This window comes from Typopeltis vanoorti, chromosome 6 (assembly GCF_054136105.1).
Source record: "Typopeltis vanoorti isolate ZY-2024b chromosome 6, IOZ_Tvanoo_1.0, whole genome shotgun sequence".
NCBI classification, from domain to species: domain Eukaryota; kingdom Metazoa; phylum Arthropoda; class Arachnida; order Uropygi; family Thelyphonidae; genus Typopeltis; species Typopeltis vanoorti.
In genome coordinates, this window is record NC_143554.1 from 2637366 (window position 1) to 2656778 (window position 19413).

A 19413-nucleotide genomic window follows, 5' to 3' on the forward strand; every position below is an offset into this window, starting at 1 on the left:
ATGTAAAATTAAAGTTAAAAGCATACTGTAAGGTCTGTGGACATGAGAACAAACTGAGATAATGCCAAATGAAAGGAGAAGTGATATGACATATATATATATATATATATATATATATATAATACACTGATAATAATAATATACAATAATGAATGAATTATTCTTTATAAATTTATAAATTACCTTTTTATAATTAATAAATTTTTAAAGAATATAAATTTAAAGAATAAAATTGCAATTTTATTACTTTATAAATTATTTTATAAAGTAATAAAATTATTATTATTATTGAATCTACCAGGCATATAGGAATCTTTTGGAAAATTTGGAGAAAAGGACAAAGCTAATAATAATGGTAAGTATTTATTGGACTTTTGTTCAGTAGACAGACTAGTCATTACTAACACCATGTTTCAACATAAAGATGTCACGAGTTAACATGTAGAGAAGACACAAGAAATAAGGAAAGCCTCATTGACCATGTCACTGTTGACAGTGATATCATCATGCCGGTTTAGGATACAAGCGTGTACATAGGATTTGAAATTGGAAGTGACTATTACTTAGTACTAAGCAGGATAAAAATGGATACCACATTGAAAACAATACTATGAAAGAAAGTTTTAAAAAAATTAAAGTTGAGCAGCTTTTACAGGCAAATTGTAGACTTGGTTATACGAACATTATTGGAAAAAAAAAATGAAACACTGAAAAGTCATACATATTAAGATATAGCAGCAAAAAAAAAAAAAAAGATAAGTTTTCTTTGTGTTTATTAGTTTTTTACTTTAAATTACAGGAAATCTAAGCTAGATACGATATATAGTCTGTGAGTAATTTGCAGTTGGGGAATTAGTACTTAAACATGTAATATTTCAGTATAGTCTGTAGTAGTGTTTCGTGCTTAGTTCTTTATGCAGTATTTTAATAATGGTGGCAGCTGCAGCTCAGTTTGCTAGTGGATTATCACCAAGTCCCCTCACATTTAAGGACTACATTTTGGACGCATGTTGAACTGAAAGTACGGAAGCACAGAAGGATGAATGAGAGTGAAAGTGAGAAGGGGGGTTGAGAGTTAGAAAATTAGGAAGATGGAATGAAAGAGAGAATGTGACGCGGGATTCAGAAGTTGAATTGGATGAGGAAAGAGATGAAATAGATGCAGAATTAAATTAAGAAAATTTGGGTAAAAAATATTAAAACAAATCATGATGGTAAGAAAGAGTTAATGAAAGATGAGTGAGTGGCATTGTATAGTGACTCCATTATTAAAGGTGTGCTGGATGATAAGATGCATACGGTATGTTTTCCAGGTGGTAAAATGAGTAGAGTGATTGAGGCATTGGATATGAGGAGGGAGCGAGCAAAGGAGTTAGTGGTTTTAATCGGTACGAATGATTTGACAGAGGACAAAGAGAGCATCAGAATGGATATCAGGAGGCTGCTTAGAAGGATAAAAGAGAATAGTCTGACAGGAAGGGTGGTCAGCATGTTGCCTAGGTATGACTATGGTGAGATGAGGTGGAGAGCAAGGATTATGAATGATATGCTAGCTGAAATGTGTGAGGAGATGGGAGTGCAGTTTGTTAATGTGTGGAATGAGTTTGAGGGATGAAGTGAACTGTATATGAGCGATGGACTGCATTTGAGTGGTTATGGTGTGAGTCCCTTGGAGAGACTGCTGCTGGAAGGTAGAAAAGTGAGTAGAGTGAGAGAGAAAATAAATCAGATCAAGCGGGAAATGATGTGGAAGAGCAGGAGAGTAAGATAGGAGAGATTGAAGAGGTGGTTATGAATGAGGAAGTGAGTGGTATGAGTATAGAAAATGAGAGAATGAGTGTGCAAGAGGAACAGGAAAGCGGAGAGGCTCAGGGAGGACAGGTGTACACAGCACGAGAAAGGTGGATGCTCTGAGAGGAGGTGAGAGCATGTGTAGAAAAGAATGGGATGACCTGGGATCAAGAGGAAACAGTTGGAATTGAAAAGGGTTTTAAAATGAATAAGCAGAAAGGGAAATGGCCCCAGTCGAGCATTCAGAGATCACATCGAGTGGGTGGTATCAGTGGAACAATCTGTAGATTCAGAAATGAGCTGTTGTGTTTGTATACAAATGCTAGAAGTATAAGAAACAAGGCAGATGAAATGGTTGCACTAATTGCATCAGTTCACCCAAAGATTGTCGGAATAAGTGAGACATGGTTGGAAGAGGATGACATCCTGGCAGGAATAGAGATGAAAGGGTATGATGTGTTTTGTGAGGACAGAGGGGGTAAAAAAGGGAGGGGGAGTGCTATTGATGATAGAGAGAGAGTTATGTCCATACAAAGTAGAGATGCAAGAGGGAAATAGTGCCAGTGGTTTTGAGGCAGTATGGTGTGAGATAGAGGTGAATGGAATCAAATACTTGGTTGGATGTTGTTACAGACCAGGTAACGGGGATGGTGGTGATAATGAAATATATAATCAAATTCTTCTTCTTCATGTAGCTTCCTCAGTGAGAGGGTGCAGCACCATGTCCTTCCAGTTCTCTCTGTTGGTGGCTTTCCTTTTTGTTTCTGGTACACATGGTACCAGAAATCTAGTACAGAAATGTACTAGCCATATGATCCTGTCCATGATCTTATATCTTCAAGCCATGTCCTTCGTTTTTTGCCTCTTGATCCTTTTCCCAATATTTCCTTCTAAAACTGTTAATATCCTCTGTCCTGCTGAACCTCTCAGTACATGTTCTGCTAATCTCATCTTTCTCTGGATCATTTCCTGTAATAAAGATCTCTGTGTTCTCATTTTCTGTAGGACATGTTCTTTATTTGTATTTGTCACATGTTCTGTCCATGGGATTTTCAGAACTTTCCTATAGCACCACATTTCAAAGGCCATTATCTGTTGCCTTACTCTCTTCTTGAATATCCAGGTCTCACTTCCATATGTGAAAATTGGTCACACTAATGTTCTTATCACTTTTCTTTGTCTCAATACTCACAGAACTTCTGATCAGATCTTTATTTTTCCAGAATGCATCTTCAGCTATGGCTGTTCTTATTTTTATTTCTTTATCTTACTTTCCATCTGCAGTAATGTAGGTGCCTAAATATTTGTATTCTGTCATATGTTCAATTTTCATATTGTTTATGAATATTTCTGGCTTGGATCTACTTTCTTTTGAGATTTGCATAAATTTTTTTTTTTTTTGCATTAATATCTAATCCAAATTCTTTACATTCTTCAATTAGTAGCTTCTGTAATTTTATTAGTTTGTTTCTGTTATTAGAATGGTATCATCAGCATATCTAAGATTGTTGTATTTTATACCATTGATACTAATTCCTGTTTTTTGTTTTTCAATCTTTTTCATCACTGTCTCACTATAGATATTAAATAGATTTGGTGAAAGTATACAACCTTGTCTAACTCCTCTTTTTATTTTCACTTCAGAAGTCTCAGAGTTAAACAGCTGCATTTTCTGTTTGGTGTAAATCATTTTTATAATCTTAAGTACATGATCTTCTATGTCTAATTTATCTAACATATTAAACATTTCATTATGTTTTACCTGGTCAAAAGCCTTCTGAAAGTCTATGAAGCATATGTAAATGTTCCTATTTCTTTCAAGTGATCTTTCTATTAGTATTTTTAGTTCCAGGATAGCATTAATGGTTCCCATTCCTCTTCTGAAGCCTTTCTGTTGTTCACTCAATTCACTGCTTATGGCTCTTTCAATTTGTTTGTTAATGAAGGTTAAAATAATTTTAGAAGCATGGGATATTAGGCTCACAGTTCTGTAATCCTCACAATTTTGTGCATTATGTTGCTTTGGAATTGGTATACAGATAGATATTGCAAAAACTTCAGGTAATTGTATTGTTTTATAGATGTGTTGAATGGATTCCACTAAATAGTTGTTATTATTGCCAGTCAAAGCTTTCAGCAGCTCAGCCGGAATATTATCACACCCAGGGGATTTATTATTAGGAAGATTCTTAATTATATGTTCTACCTCCTTTCTTGTGGGTAGAGTGGTATCTATTGTTACATTTAACTTAAGGTGTCGTGAATCATCCAACATGTTAACATTATCATCATCATGGAGATCTGATAAGTACTCCATCCATCTTCCATTTAACTTTTCCTTATCAATGAGTTGTGTATGGGGGAGCAATATCTAGGAAAAGGAAAGTCATTAGTGGAAAGTCATCTGTTTTAGGGGCATTACTGTTTAACTGGTATATTAATGATATAGGTGAAGATTTGGATGGATATATTCAGTTGTTTGCAGATGATGCAAAGTTGGGTCGAACCATGAAGAGTAGTGAGGATGTTGTGATCTTGCAGGAAGACTTGAATACATTGAGTGATTGGGTATGGAAATAGGGATGTGAGTTCAATGTTGCAAAATATAAGATTTTAAAATTTGGAAAACAAAGATGGGATGCAGAATTTATGCTTGGTGAGAATATATTGTTAGAGATAGAGGAAATAAGAGATCTGGGGGTGATAGTGGATAAGGATCTAAAATTTAGGGGAACACATCACCAAAATTGTGAAGACAACACAAAGGCTTCTGGGAATGATGCAGAGGGCACTGATGTGTAGAAGTAGGTATATTCTTGTTCCATTGTATAAGGCTTTGATTAGGCCACACATGTACTATTGTGCCCAGATTTGGTCACCTGGTTTTCAGAAGGATGAAGAGATGTTGGAAAGGGTCCAAAGGCGACTGACTAAGGTAGTTTCTGACCTCTGGAATGTTGAGTATGAGGAAAGACTGAGAAGATGTAATTTGCAGAGTCTGGTGGAGAGGAGGAAGAGGGGAGATATGATAGAGACCTACAAGTTGGTAAGGGGTTGTTATAAGATCAATGGTGGAGAAGTTCTACAGAGAATAGTGGAAGATCAGGGGAGAACCAGAGGTCATCCCTGGAAACGGTATTAAGATGGTTTGAGTAGGGGAGTGAGAGGCAGGTTTTTTTTGTGCAGAGTTGTGAATGATTGGAATGTCTTGCCTGAGAGTGTGGTGTCTGCAAGGAGTTTGAGTGTGTTTAAGACATGGTATGATGAGCTGTGTGTGTGTGATAAAAGGACCTCCCAGATGAGTCTTTGACTTCATGAGGTCTTGAGCTAATAATAATAATTTTAGACAGCATACTAAGGGATTTTGTGGTGTGAATCCCAACAGTTAGATATGTGGCAGGTGGTAGATCAGTAGATGCATATATGCTAAAAATGTAGAAAATGGGATGAACTTTTGATTTAGAGATTAGTATGATGGACTTCTACAGCATTACATTAGAAAAGGGAGAGTACCAAGACCCCAACAGCATTACATTAGAAAAGGGAGAATAACAACCAAAAGAGAGACGAGTAGCATGATTGAGGGTGAGGATAACGAGCAGAATGTGAATGAAAAAAATAAATGTAGGAAGTATAGTAAGTATAAAACATTGTGAAATTTTCGAAGAAGGTATTAATTGGAAGGATGAATGCTGAACAACAGTAGGTAACTTGCAGAGAGAGAGAGAAATGCAATGAAAGGAGAAGTGCAATGTCTGCAGAGTTGAGAAGTGAGGAAGAAGAGATTAGGTGACTGGAAACAATGAATGCAAAGCAAATCAGAGTGGTAGTGTGAGAGAGAGAGAGAGGGTTATGGAAATGACCAAACAGGAAAGAATAGGAGAACCATTAAAAGAGAGGGAATGAGAAAAATGTGAGATAGTTCTGGAACCACGGATGGAAAGAAGACGGAACAAGAAATAAGAAGGGGGAACAAAGAGAGAAAGTGTGAGGAGAGAGAGAGTGAGGGTTGCAGGTGAGCAAGGAAGAAACAGAGTAGTAAGAGTTGTGATGTATGGAGACTCAATGATCCATGGTGTACAAGATAGAATGCCAGAGGAGTGTTTGCCTGGAGGAACGGTAGTGTGACTATGATAATTAAGCAAGATGAAAGAGTGGATGAGATGAGATCACTGTGATGGTGGAAATGAATGACTTGAAAGGCAGTGTATATCAGATGGCAAGAGATCTGAGTTTTATGAGTTTTATGCTTCAAGTTGTACAAAAGAAGACTGAGAAGGAGAAGATAGTGAGTGTGTTGCCCAGGCATAATGAAGAGCTTTGGAGAAGAGCATCAATAATGAATAGTATAATGTCCAGAATTTCTCAAAAGAGAGGCTTGGATACGTGGATGCTTGGAGGGCATTTCAGGACAGAAAGGAACTATGCGAGAGACAGCTTGAATCTGAATGAGCAAAGACGTAGTCATCTACATCTTTGCTCATTCGTAGGTACTTGGGAAAAGGGGGAATACATCGGCTAATGCTGAATCCAGTGGTGTCTGGAAGGGATAATGAGCGGTACAGAAGGAGTGACAATGCTTTGATTCTTTATACTAATGCTAGTAGTATCTGGAATAAAGGAGATGAATTGCTGGTGCTAACAGCATCAACTTGTCCAAAGGTTATTGGGATCTCTGAGACGTGGTTGACAGAAGATGAGATACTGGCAGAAATGTAAAAGTAGCAGGGTATAGCATTTTATGACAAGATAGGAATGGAAAACACGGTGGAGGAGTACTGCTTATAAGTGATCACTTGTGTCCTCTCAGAGTGGAGGATTTGCAGGGAAATGGTACTAATGGTTTTGAAAGCATATGGTGTGAAGTAGAAGTGGGCAGGGTGGGATATTAGTCGGGTGTTTCTACAAGCCAGGAAGCATAGAGGGTGATGTTTAGAAAAGAAGGAGATGTTTAGGTAGTTGAGCTTGGCATATGCAATAAGAATGATTGTTCTGGGAGATTTTAACTCCAGCAATATAAATTGGGAAGAGGAAACTGCATATAGTAATAAGGGAATGGAATTTCTCGAATTCTTGAAAGACAAATGTCTTAGGCGACATGTAATAGAAGGAACATGAGCTTCAATAGTTTTAGATTTTGGTCATAGCATCAGAAAAGCTGATTCTAAATGAGATGGCATTTCTGTCCCCAGTTGAAAAGAGTGACCATGCTGTTTTGATTTGGGAGATAGACATGCAGAAGTGTCAAAGAGAAAGGACTGTATGTGGAATTATAAGGCAGATGATTATAATGATCTTAGACATTAACTTGAGGCAGTTCCATGAAGGGAGGAATTGGAAGGGCAAGATATCATCAGTGCTTGGAAACTTGTGAAGGAATGTTTATTAGCAGAAATAGCAAGCTGTATACTGCAAGTGAGGAAGAGAACACAATTTTGTGTAAAGTGGATTACAAGCAATAATAAATGGGAAACACAGGTAAAAAAGAGGTTATGGGAAAGACATAAGTATGGGGGGGGGGAGAACAGATGCATGAAGAGTATAACACACAGGCCAGGAGAGTGACAAGTATGGTAAGGAAGACAAAACTAGTAAGGGATAAGAGAAATATAAGATGAGTTGAATAAAACTGAGAATAGGTGACTGATGCAAAGGTTATCAATGGAGTTCTTCAATGAACGCTTCACTGGGGTATTTCATCCTGGAGAAGTAGGCTTTTATATTAGAGGGATAGGGTAGGTTCAAGGTTTAGAAGTGCAAGAAGAGAGTGTGTTTCAAATACTGAGTACTCTGGATGTCAATAAAGCAATGGGACTGGATGGGATTTCACCATGGGTTTTGAGAGAATGTGCTTAAGAACTGACAGCTGAGTTGACTGGCTTTTCAATGAAAGTCTGGCCATGGGAAAGGAACTAAGGAGTGGAAAGAAGGTAAGATAGTTCCATTGCATGAGGGTGGTAGTATACTGGAAGTGTCAAACTATAGACCTGGTGGTAGTATACTGGAAGTGTCAAACAATAGACCTGTTTGTATTTCATCAGTACTTGTTAAGATCGTGGGAAAATTAGGGAGGGATCATTTACAGCATTGGTCAGATGAGGCAATCTCCCTGTACACAACTTGTTGATACCTATCAACAAGTTGTGTATAGGGAAGAATATCCGAGAAGCAGAAAGTCAGTAGTGGCTTGCCTTAAGGGGCTGCTTTAGGACCATTACTCTTTAACCTATATATATTAATGATATTGAGGAAGAATTGAATGGGGATATTCAGTCGTTTGCAAATTATGCAAAGCGGGGACAAACTATGAGGAGTAGAGCAGATGTGGCCTTACAAGAAGACTTGAATAGACTGAGTTAATGGGTATGGGAGTGGGGATGTCACTTCAATATTGAGAAATGTCAAGTTTTAAAATTTTGAGAACAATGATAGAATGAGGTTTGAGAAGCCATAAAAATGACAACTCCTCCATTAACTGATCAACACAGTGTTTCCTTTTGAATATAGTAAAATGTTGCAAGATGTACCCTCATTGACTTTTAGATATGTCTCCACATATACAGAGACACGGGGCTGGGCTTATACACTTCTGCAGAAATGACCTTGATGTCGTTAATATTTTGACAAAATCTATGACATCTAAGAATTTATCTATTTGTATCACCTCAGAGATAGTCAAGTCCATCTCAGCAAATTAGAGATAGTTGTAGAAAGTATTTATTCACTTGATTATAATTTAAATTAAACTTGCCAAGAAATTACATTTGTGTTTAATCAATTATTATTATTATTATTAAACAAGGCCTCATGGAGACAAAGACTAATCTAGGAGGTCCTATTATCTTACACATATCTCATCATACCGTGTTTTTAACACATTCAAACTCTTTGCAGACGCCACACTCTCAGGCAAGGCATTCCAATCACTCAACTGCACGAAAAAAACCTGCCTCTCACTCCCCTACTCACACCCTCTTTATACAGTTTCCAGGGATGACCTCTGGTTCTCCCCTGATCTCCCACTATTCTCTGTAGAACTTCTCCACAATTGATCCTATAACAACCCCTTACCAACTTGTAGGTCTCTATCATATCTCCCCTCTTCCTTCTCTCCACTAGCCTCTGCAAATTACATCTTTTCAATCTTTCCTCATACTTGACATTCCAGAGGTCAGAAACTATCATAGTCAGTCGCCTTTGGACCCTTTCCAACATCTCTTCATCCTTCTGAAAACCAGGTGACCAAATCTGGGCACAATAGTACATGTGTGGCCTAATCAAAGCCTTATACAACGGAACAAGAATCTCCCTACTTCTACACGTCAGTGTCCTCTGCATCATTCCCAGAAGCCTTTGTGTTGTCTTCACAATTTTGGCAATGTGTCCCCTAAATTTTAGATCCTTATCCACCATCACCCCCAGATCTCTTATTTCCTCTAGCTCCAACTATATATTCTCACCAAGCATAAATTCTGCATCCCATCTTTGTTTTCCAAATTTTAAACCCTTACATTTTGCAACATTGAACTCGTATCCCCATTTGCTTGCCCAATCACGCGATTTATTCAAGTCTTCTTGCAAGGCCACAATATCTTCACCACTCTTTATGGTTCGTCCCAACTTTGCATCATCTGCAAACTGAATATCTCCATCCAAATCTTCGCCAATATCATTAATATACAAGTTAAATAGTAATGGCCCTAAAACAGACCCCTGAGGCACTCCACTAGTGACTTTCCTTTTCCTGGATATTGCACCCCCATACACAACTTGTTGATACCTATCAGATAGCCCATCTCCAATCCAATGCACTAATCTAATATCCAACCCCATCTGCTCTAGTTTGACTGTCAACTTATCATGAGGTACTCTATCAAAAGCTTTTGCGAAATCCAAGTATATTACTGTGTATCCTTCTCCTCTGTCCAAGGAAGCAGTCACTTTATTGTAATAAATAAGTAGTTTACTAAAACATGACCTCCCTTTAGCAAATCCATGCTGTCCATCAATGATTATACCATTGTTGTCAACTCAACTCTGGATCCTAGTTCTCACAAGCTTCTCCAACAACTTAACCACAACACCTGACCCACAGATAGGCCTATAGTTTGATGCTTGAGTTCGATCACCTCCTTTATGAAGTGGCACAATCCTGCCCTCTTTCCACTCTTTAGGAACTTGACCAAGTGTAAGACTCGTATTAAAAAAATATGTCAAGGCAGGTGTCAACTCTCTGGCACATTCCTTCAGAATACGCAGCGATATATTATCAAGTCCCACAGCCTTATTTACATCTAGTTTACTCAACTCCCCAAACACCTCTTGCTCACTTACAGTCAGTCTCTCCTCCCCATCATTAACTGCTCTTAATCTCTCCATCGAAAGAACTCCCTAGGATTCTTTTTGGCTTCATTAGCTAACTGCTGTTCATACCTCTCTTTAGCTACTCTCACCAACCAAGTCACCCTCCTTGCCTGGTCTTTGTAGACCTCTTGAAATTGGTTACTTCCACTTCTCTTATGCTGCCTCCACAATGCCCTTTTTGTCTGTATTGCATGCTTAATCTCTTTATTCGTCCATCTCACACCTACCTTATTTAACCTTCTCACTCTTGGAATACATTTAGACATTGCATCTAGCAGACAGTTTTTAAAAATCCCCCAAGCCGCATTGATCTCTTTTCCAGCTAACTCCTCATTTCATGCTACACCTACAAGCTGTCTCCTGAGTTCTTCATAATCAACCCTCCCCCTTGTAGTTCCACATATACCCTTTTCTCACAGAGTTCCTCACACTGCTGGCAACTACCCAGGTAATCACTTCATGGTCACTCTCACCAATTGGTGGATGATTTGACACCTCATTTATAATTACATCCTCTGATTAGATGACCAAATCCAAGACCCTCAATCTTTGTGCCCTCTGCTACATACTGTCTGAGGTAGTTATCCCTCAAAAATTCAAGAAACTCATTTTCTTTACTTCCAGTTGCTATCTCTTCATTCCAGTCTATATTGCCATAATTAAAATCACCCATAATGATCACCCTTTTCTTATTTGCTTGGCTTATTTGACTATACATTTCACTATCACCACCATCCACATTACCAGGTCTATAACAACATCCCACCAAGTATTTGATTCTATTCACCTCTATCTCACACCATACTGCCTCAAAACCACTGGCCCTATTTCCCTCTTGCATCTCTACCTCTTATGGACATAACTCTTTCTCTATCATCAATAGCACTCCCCCTCCCTTTTTACCCCTTCTATCCTCACGAAACACATCATCCCTTTCCAGCTCTATTCCTGTCAGGATGTCGTCCTCATCTAACCATGTCTCACTTATTCCGACAATCTCTGGGTGCACAGACGCAATTAGTGCAACCATTTCCTCTGCCTTATTTCTTATACTTCTAGCATTGGTACAAACACAACAACTCATTTCTGGATCTACAGCTAGTTCCTCTGATACCACTCACTCGATGTGATCTCTCCATGCTGGACTGGGGCCATTTTCCTTTCTGCTTCTTCATTTTAGAACTCTTTGCAATTCCATCTGTTTCCTCTTGATCCCTGGTCATCCCATTACTTTCCTGCCTACACATGCTCTCACCTCCTTTTGGAGCATCCACCTTTCTCACGCTGTGTACGCCTGTCCACCCTGATTATCCAGTGTAAGCAAACAAGGTTCGCACATAAAGTACATTCATGACTAGGATACTCATATATATAGTCTAATGACTTCACATTAATTGCCTTAGTATCCCATTATGCAAAGTAGACATCCCTTTTGGATGTGTGTAATATTATGCATTATGGAAGAGACCAATGAAGATCAAAATAAGGCATAATGCATTATACCTGTTCAAAAGGAATGTGTTCTTTGGATTCTGGGATAGTAAGGTAATTAATGTGAAATCATTATATTCGATACACAAGTGCCAAATCGTGAAGATATTTCATGCACAAACTTGTTTACACTTGGATAACAATTAAAAGGATTAAACATTAATTGAATGATTATATAGGGATTTGTGGCCTTCATAGCATTTGAGAGCATTATCCCCCCCCCACACACATTTTTTTTAAATGTAAATGAGGGTCATATGCAGTGGTGAGCTATAAGGGGCTTGCACGAGCCCTTTGTTAAATTTTTCTCAAATTTGCAAGCCCCTTGTTCTTCCTGTTTAATAATCTTGTAGAACTAGAACATTCCACCATAGAATGTATACATGCTACTATAATTGCTGCTTTAAATTCATGTGGATTTTCTTATAACTATATAAAAAATCATTTCATTGCATTTTGTTCTGATGGCGCTAGTGTAATTTTAGGAAACAAATCAGGTTTTGCAAGCAAACGTCTACAAAAATTTCCCAATATTGTGATTTACCATTGCACTCATCGTTTACACTTAGCATTAGACAATTTGATAAAAAAACATTAAACAAAATAAATTATTTTGAAATATTTCTGGATAAATTATATGATTTTTATCATCAATCACCAAAAAATCAACAAGAATTAAATATGATTACAAAAGACCTTGGTATTGAAATTTTAAAGATTGACCTTGTGTTTGGACCACAATGGGCAACTTGCAGTTTATGAACAGCCCTTGCTGTGTGGAGAAATTATCCAGCTTTATGCAAGCATTTTGCATCGAACGATAAATGTAAGGGCCTTTTAAACCGACTTCTCAATTTGGAATTTTTAAAAGATCTAGCATTAATGATTGATATCCTACAGGAATTATATCTGTCAGAAGCTCTACAAAGTCGCAATATAAGTATTATAAGGGCTAAGTTAGGCCTCTTTTTTTTTTGCTCGACGATGCGAGCCCTTTGTTAAAATTTCCATAGCTCACCACTGTCATATGTGACCTAACAAATTCCAAGTTAACTGAGCATAACCAAATGAACTAAATGGTTGCTTGCTGATGGTCTAAAGAATAAGCAACATAAAATCTTACTTTCATTTGATGGTGATGGAAATGGAGGCAACTTCATCATTATTGGAAGATCTTCTTGGAAACGACAAAGCAGAAACCTGATATATGTATATAAAAAAAGGCTAATTAAAGTCACATATGCAGAAACATCAAAACATGACAACAAACAGAAATTACATTTATTGTTAGTGATTGCAGAATATACTAATATACTTCACTATACAGAGGTAATGAAGATTCAATGAAAATAATCAATTATAACACGTTATCAAAAAATAAACAACAAATCACATGATAATCACATTAATTAACTTTAATGAAAGTACAGACAAGCAAATCAAAGAACAGGAATACAAGGTACGTACAACAATTGGTTTACCAATTAAAACAGTTGCTGTGAGGTAGATATTAATATATTAATAAATAATATTAAAATCAATTTTGATGTTTACATAAAATGAGAATCTCCCAAAGTTTTGGGAGAGTTGTTTACAGTTATGTCACAGGTACCTTTAAAGATTAGATTTATCAAAAATGCAATTGAAAGAAAATTTACAGGACAAAAATTCATCAGTTGACAGTCAATTGATAATCCACAATTAATCAAAATATTTTTGGGAAAGAAGTACACACACTAACATTATAGACACCCAGCTAAACTCTACCATGCGCACAATTAGTGGGAGAGTGAGAAGCACCCCTCTCTCCTGGCTGCTTGTTCTATCTAACATTGCTCCACCACACATAAGGAGAAGACAAGCTTTGATTAAGGAATTTAATAAAACAGTGAGCAACCCACTCCTACCCCTACATCAGACTCTCATAAACCCACCTAGTCTACGCCTCAAATCTAGAAAGCCTCTCTGGTCCATGGACGAACTCTCGTCAGCTGTGCTGCCATCAATATCTGACATATGGAGAGAACACTGGTCCAACAATCTACCAACAAACGGCTTCCTGGTAGAAGATCCTTGTGCTCCGCAGCCTGGTTTTGATCTTCCTAGGAAGATTTGGTCATCAATAAACAGGATCACAACTAGTCAGGGAAGATGTCGCAACCTTCTACATAAATGGGGGCTGTCAGATCACCCTTATTGTGATTGTTCTCCCATGGCTCAAACGATTACTCATATTGTGTACAACTGCCCAAGGCATCAATTTCACGGTGGTGGCCTACAGGACATCCATGGATGAGGCCTTGAATCTAATTAAACCTTCTACAAGGTCTTCACAACATAAATGTACCTAGGATACAGCTACATTTATGTTGTGAAGTATTGTGAGAACATCAGCCTTGTCATACTTGTTATAGTATGACATGGTAATTGTCCCTGGCTTGATTATGACAAGTTACTTTTGCTTTATTTAAAAAAACAAAAAAAAAAAAAAATGGAAAGACTTAGAAATCTGGTTGTGCCTTTTATGTAATTAACTTTTATATGTTAAGATTTTCATCATTTGTTGCTGGAAATTGTGATTGTACTTTTCACTTACCAGTTTCATGTAACCAAAAGCATAAATAAATAAAAATAATAAAAATGGCAGAACAGTGTGTTGAAATGAAAATTCTGAAATTACCAAAGGAATGATATTGATGGAGGATTAAGGTACTAAGGATCTAATCAGAGTTTAAGGATCATTGCTGTAGGGAACTCCACTTCACATATCCTACTTGGAAATGACATAAAAAAAAAATAATAATAATAATGTTATCATAAAATTATAATGTTCTCTTTGTTTGCATCTACACAGAAATTGTTTAAACAGTGGATTTCACTTTCATATTGTATTTATAAATGTCAATATTTCATAAATTAAAATAACATTTGATTATTGCATTAAAATTCATAAAATGAAATAGTATAAGTTTAAAATTAGTAATATATACAGTGCTTTTTTTCTGTAAAAAAAGGTGAAGATGTTATTAGAGAAACTTCAACACTTTTAACATATCCTCCGATATACCCTCATCATGTCTAGATCGCTTCTTGCTTTTGGTATCAACTGCAGAATGACGACCTCAGAGCAGCCATTTTTAAACAATGATTGCACTGACTTAACTTAGATTAATTCAAAACTCATGTGAACACCTGCCTGTTGTAGAGTGAATATAGAACTGATAAACTGATATTGGAAGATCGGAGGTGAACACGACTTCCTGTTTCCAGTTGCGTACCAACCTATTAAACAGGAAAGCAGGGTGCCAACTTATTATTATTATTATGTGACACCTGCAGGGAGTCCAACGACTCATTGAGGGAGAATGTGACAACAGCTGAATGATTAACCCCTTCCAATTACTAACCACGCTCAAACTTGCTTAACTTTTTGCGAGCTATTAGTAGCAGAGGCTCTACCAATCGACCAACCTTTGCTTATGAGTAATCAAAACTGAAAATTCAATTCGTGAACACAGTGCCATCTACCAGAATATTCATAATACATTTTGCTGTCAATAAATCGCAAATTTTTAACAACTTAAGAAAAACAGTGCCAGTACTGTGTACCGTTGCGTACCACCATTAAAAAAAAAGCACTGAATAAATATATGTGCAAATTGCCATTGAATAGAGGGTGAATACTTATTATGGACAACTTCAGTTACAGGGAAACAGACTGGAAAGAGGAAAGGATGCATTATTAGCATTAGTCCTCAAAAGGAGTCAAAAAAGCTCAATGCAAGAAGTCTACACTCACACAAAAACACTACTAAACCATGCCTTAAATCCCTTCAGAGTTACTGCACTCACCACACTCAGGTAACACATTCCACTTACTTATCACTCTTCATGCAGAGAACCTGCTCCTTGCTTGCTAGTGACAGCCACCTTATACAGCTTCCAAGTATGAAAGATCTCTACCACTAATCAGGAAATAATTCCTCATCAACTTGAAAATCTTAATCATATCTTCTCTTCTTTTTCTATTCATGAAGCTCTGCAAATTGCAATCCCTCAACCTGTCTTCATTTTCCACATTCAATAGATCCAACACCAACTTAGTGAATCTTCTCTGGTCTTTCTCTAAGATATCTACATCACCTTGAAAATCAGTAGACTATATCTGTGCATAGGGTTCATATGCAGTATGATAAAAGTCTTATACAACGGGACCATAACCTTTTGGCTCTTGCATGTTAAGATCCTCCTCATCATTGTCATAATCTGTTGTGATGTTCTCACAATTTTATCAATGTCATCCTTAAACCACAAGTCTGTTCATCATCATTACTTCCAGATCTCTCATCTCATCCAAAGTTTCTACATTAATTGTATGCAACTGCTTTTCATCTGTGCCTACTAAGTTTCAAGACCTTGCACTTTGTAACATTAAAACAGATAGCACCACTCACTTGCCTACTCACTCAATCTATTAAGATCCTTCTGTAAGGCCACAACATCTGCCCTTACTGTTCATAATTTTTCCCAACTTTGCATCATCTGCAAACAGCTGTGCATCTCCAGTCATTTCAGACCCAATATCATTAGCATACAAGTTAAAAAATAATGGTGACAAAACAGATCCCCGTATCACTCCAGTAGTCACCTTCACCTTTTGGAATACCACTCCCCTTACGCAACCTGCTGATATCTTTCTGACAGCCAATTAGCTAGTCTCTTATCCAATCCCATCTGTTTCAATTTAGTTACCAGCTTGTTGTATGGCAGTTTATTAAAGGCCTTTGAAAAATATAATTACACAACAATATACAGATCTCTTTTATCCAGTGAATTCACCACTATGTTCTAGTACATAAGCAGATCGCTAAAACATGACCACTTCAACTGACTAATACTGCTATTATCAACACAATTCTGAATATCAGTCATCACTAACCTTCACAATACCTCCAAAACCCAAATACACTGATGACTAGACCAACATATAATTTGCAGCCTTAGTCTCCCCATCCACCTTTGTAACTAAATTATAAAATCATATAAGATAAATTAAATTAAAATTTAGCTTATTTGATTTTATAATTTAGTTACAAAGGCAGATGGGGAAATCTGGCAAAACCAAACAAAGTAAGTTATAAAAAAATATGCTTATTAACTGTTTCAGTTTTGCCGGATTTCAAACCAATGAAAGTCTGGCTACAGGAAAGGTGCCCAGGAAATGGAAGGAAAGTAAGATAGCGCCATTGTATAACGGCAGTAGCAGACTGAAAGTGTCTAATTATAGGCCAGTTTGTGTGTCATCAGTAGTTGTTAAGATCTTGGAGAAATTAGTGAGGGACTGTATACAGCATTGGGCAGATGAGGGTGATGTTATCTGTGAGAATCAATGTGGATTTGTGAAGGGGGTGCTCTTTTTTTTGTCATATGCTAGCCTTTTATAATAAAGTTACAAGAGCAGTATATGAGGGAAAGGCATATACTGCCATTTTCTTGGACTTACCGAATGCATTTGACAGGGTGCCACATGATAAGCTGATATTTAAGTTGCAGCACATGGGTCTGTATGTCATCAGGTTGATCAACTGGATTCAGAATTGGCTGTCTGATAGGTATCAGAGAGTTGTGTATGGTGGGGTAGTGTCAAGGAGGAAGAAGGTTTACGAGTGGGGTCCCACAGGGCTCAGTACTGGGACCTATATTGTTTAATCTTTATGCCAATGACATTGTCAGTGGATTGCAGGAGAATATTCAGTTGTTTGTGGATGATGCGAAGCTGGGGAGGGTTATTAGTAATAGTGCAGATGTGGCAGCCCTGTAAGAGGATTTGAATAAGCTAGACAGATAGGAAAATGAATGGGAGGGGGGTTTCAGTTTAATGCAGCAAAATGTAAGGTCTTGAGGTTTGGGACACATTGATACTCTATTGGAGGAGCTGTACTGGAGGAAGTGGGGGGGGGACAGGAGATCTGGGGGTTGATGATTGATAGAAACCTGAAATTTAGGGGACATATGGCAAAGGTGGTGAAGGTAACCCAGAGGATTGCTGCAATAATGAGGACACTGACCTGCAGAGATAAAAGAGTTATCATTCAGGTGTATAAGACTCTGATCAGACCACAGTTACACTATTGTTCTCAGATTTGGTCCCCAGGATTTGAAGGGGATAAATTAACTGTGGAAAGCATAAAAAGTCGGATAACGAAGATGGTTTCAGGACTGTACAATGTTAGTTATGAGGATCGGCTGAGGCAATGTAGACTGCAGAGTTTGGTGGACAGAAGAAGTGATATGACTGAGACTTTTAAACTGTTGAGAGGTGGTTACAGGGTTGACACTGGGGAGTTCTTTCGCTTGGTTGAACAGTGGGAAGGAGTGATATCAAGGGGCCATCCCTGGAAGTTACGAAAGGAAACTGTGAGCAAGAGGGCGAGTGGTTTCTTTGCATGGAGGGTGGTTGAACCATAGAATGCATTGCCTGATAGAGTGGCAAGAGTGAGAATGGTCAATGAGTATAAGGAGTGGTATGATAGACTTTGTGTTTCCTAGGAGGGACCTCCCACGATGAGTCTTGATAGACTTTGTGTTTCTTAGGAAGGACCTCCTGCGATAAGTCTTTTGACTCCATGGAGGCCTGAATAATAATAATCTTCAGAACATAAAACATGTTACAGTTTACATGCAACAATGAGTAAAAGAAACAATTTAAATTGTAATGGGAAAAAAGATCTGAAGTCCTAATTTGACACCCTCTAATGTTGTAAACAAGAATTATTACATCTGTGTAGGAATTGATCTTAAGATAACAGCCTACCAAATTTTTGGCAAATTAATGGAGCCATATAGTATACAGCATGGTATGGCTGCATTAATTTGCCAAAAAATTTGGGAGTTTATCTGTTCATATATGTTTATTCATCATCACCCTCCATATGTTATAGAAGGTGGTGATGAAGAAATTTATAAGCAACTTCAGTCAATGAACAAGGAAAGGGTGATTATTATGGGTGATTTAAATTATGATGGTATAGATTGGAATGAAGAAATAGCATTTGGGAATAAGGAAAATGAATTTCTCAAGTTCTTGATAGACAACTATATCAAGGAGTGTGTAAAGGAAGCCAATCAAGGATCAAGAATTTTAGATCTGATCATTCATCTTCTTCTTCTGCAGCTTCTCCCACTTAAGTGGGGTCACTGTTGATAATGAGTCTCCTCCACACCTTCCTGTCTTGGGCTGTCACCAAATACAAGTTCTTCATCCTCAAGTCCTCTTCTACCAGCTCCCTCCATCTCTTCTTTGGCCACACACACTTCTGCCTTCCTTGCACATCCATCTGCACGACCCTTCTTCCCACGTATTCGCCCTCCCTCTTCATCACATGACCAAACCATCGCAACCTTGCCTCCTGTATTTTCGCTCCAAGTTTGTAACTTTCACTGTTCCCCTGACATAGTCATTTCTCAGACGATCCTTTCTGGTCACACCGCACATCCACCTAAGCATTCTCATCTCTGCTACTTCCATCCTGCTGATGTTATTTTTCCTCAGTGCCACAGTTTCTATAGCATATGTCATAGCTGGCTTCACTACTGTCCTATAGATTTTGCCTTTCAGATTGATTCGCCCCCTCTTATCGCATAACACTCCAGCCATCTCCCTTCAGTTCCTCCAACCCGCTTGTATCCTGCATGCCACTTCCTTCTCAGCTCCTCCATCTTCTTCCACTGTTGAACCTAAGTATCTAAAGTCTCTCACCTTCCTGA

The 19413-nt window shown here is 37.7% G+C and overlaps 1 protein-coding gene across 1 annotated transcript in view; it reads right to left on the reverse strand.

The window, feature by feature from the left end:
- Window positions 1-19413, reverse strand: part of LOC150105248 (ciliogenesis-associated TTC17-interacting protein-like) — a 220457-nt gene that overhangs the window by 181346 nt on the left and 19698 nt on the right. Inside the window, exon 2 of the mRNA XM_090393915.1 lies at window positions 12770-12846. Within this exon, the coding sequence (XP_090250041.1) occupies window positions 12770-12809 (40 nt within the window). The 5' untranslated portion in view covers window positions 12810-12846. The remainder of the gene's footprint in view (window positions 1-12769; window positions 12847-19413) is intronic.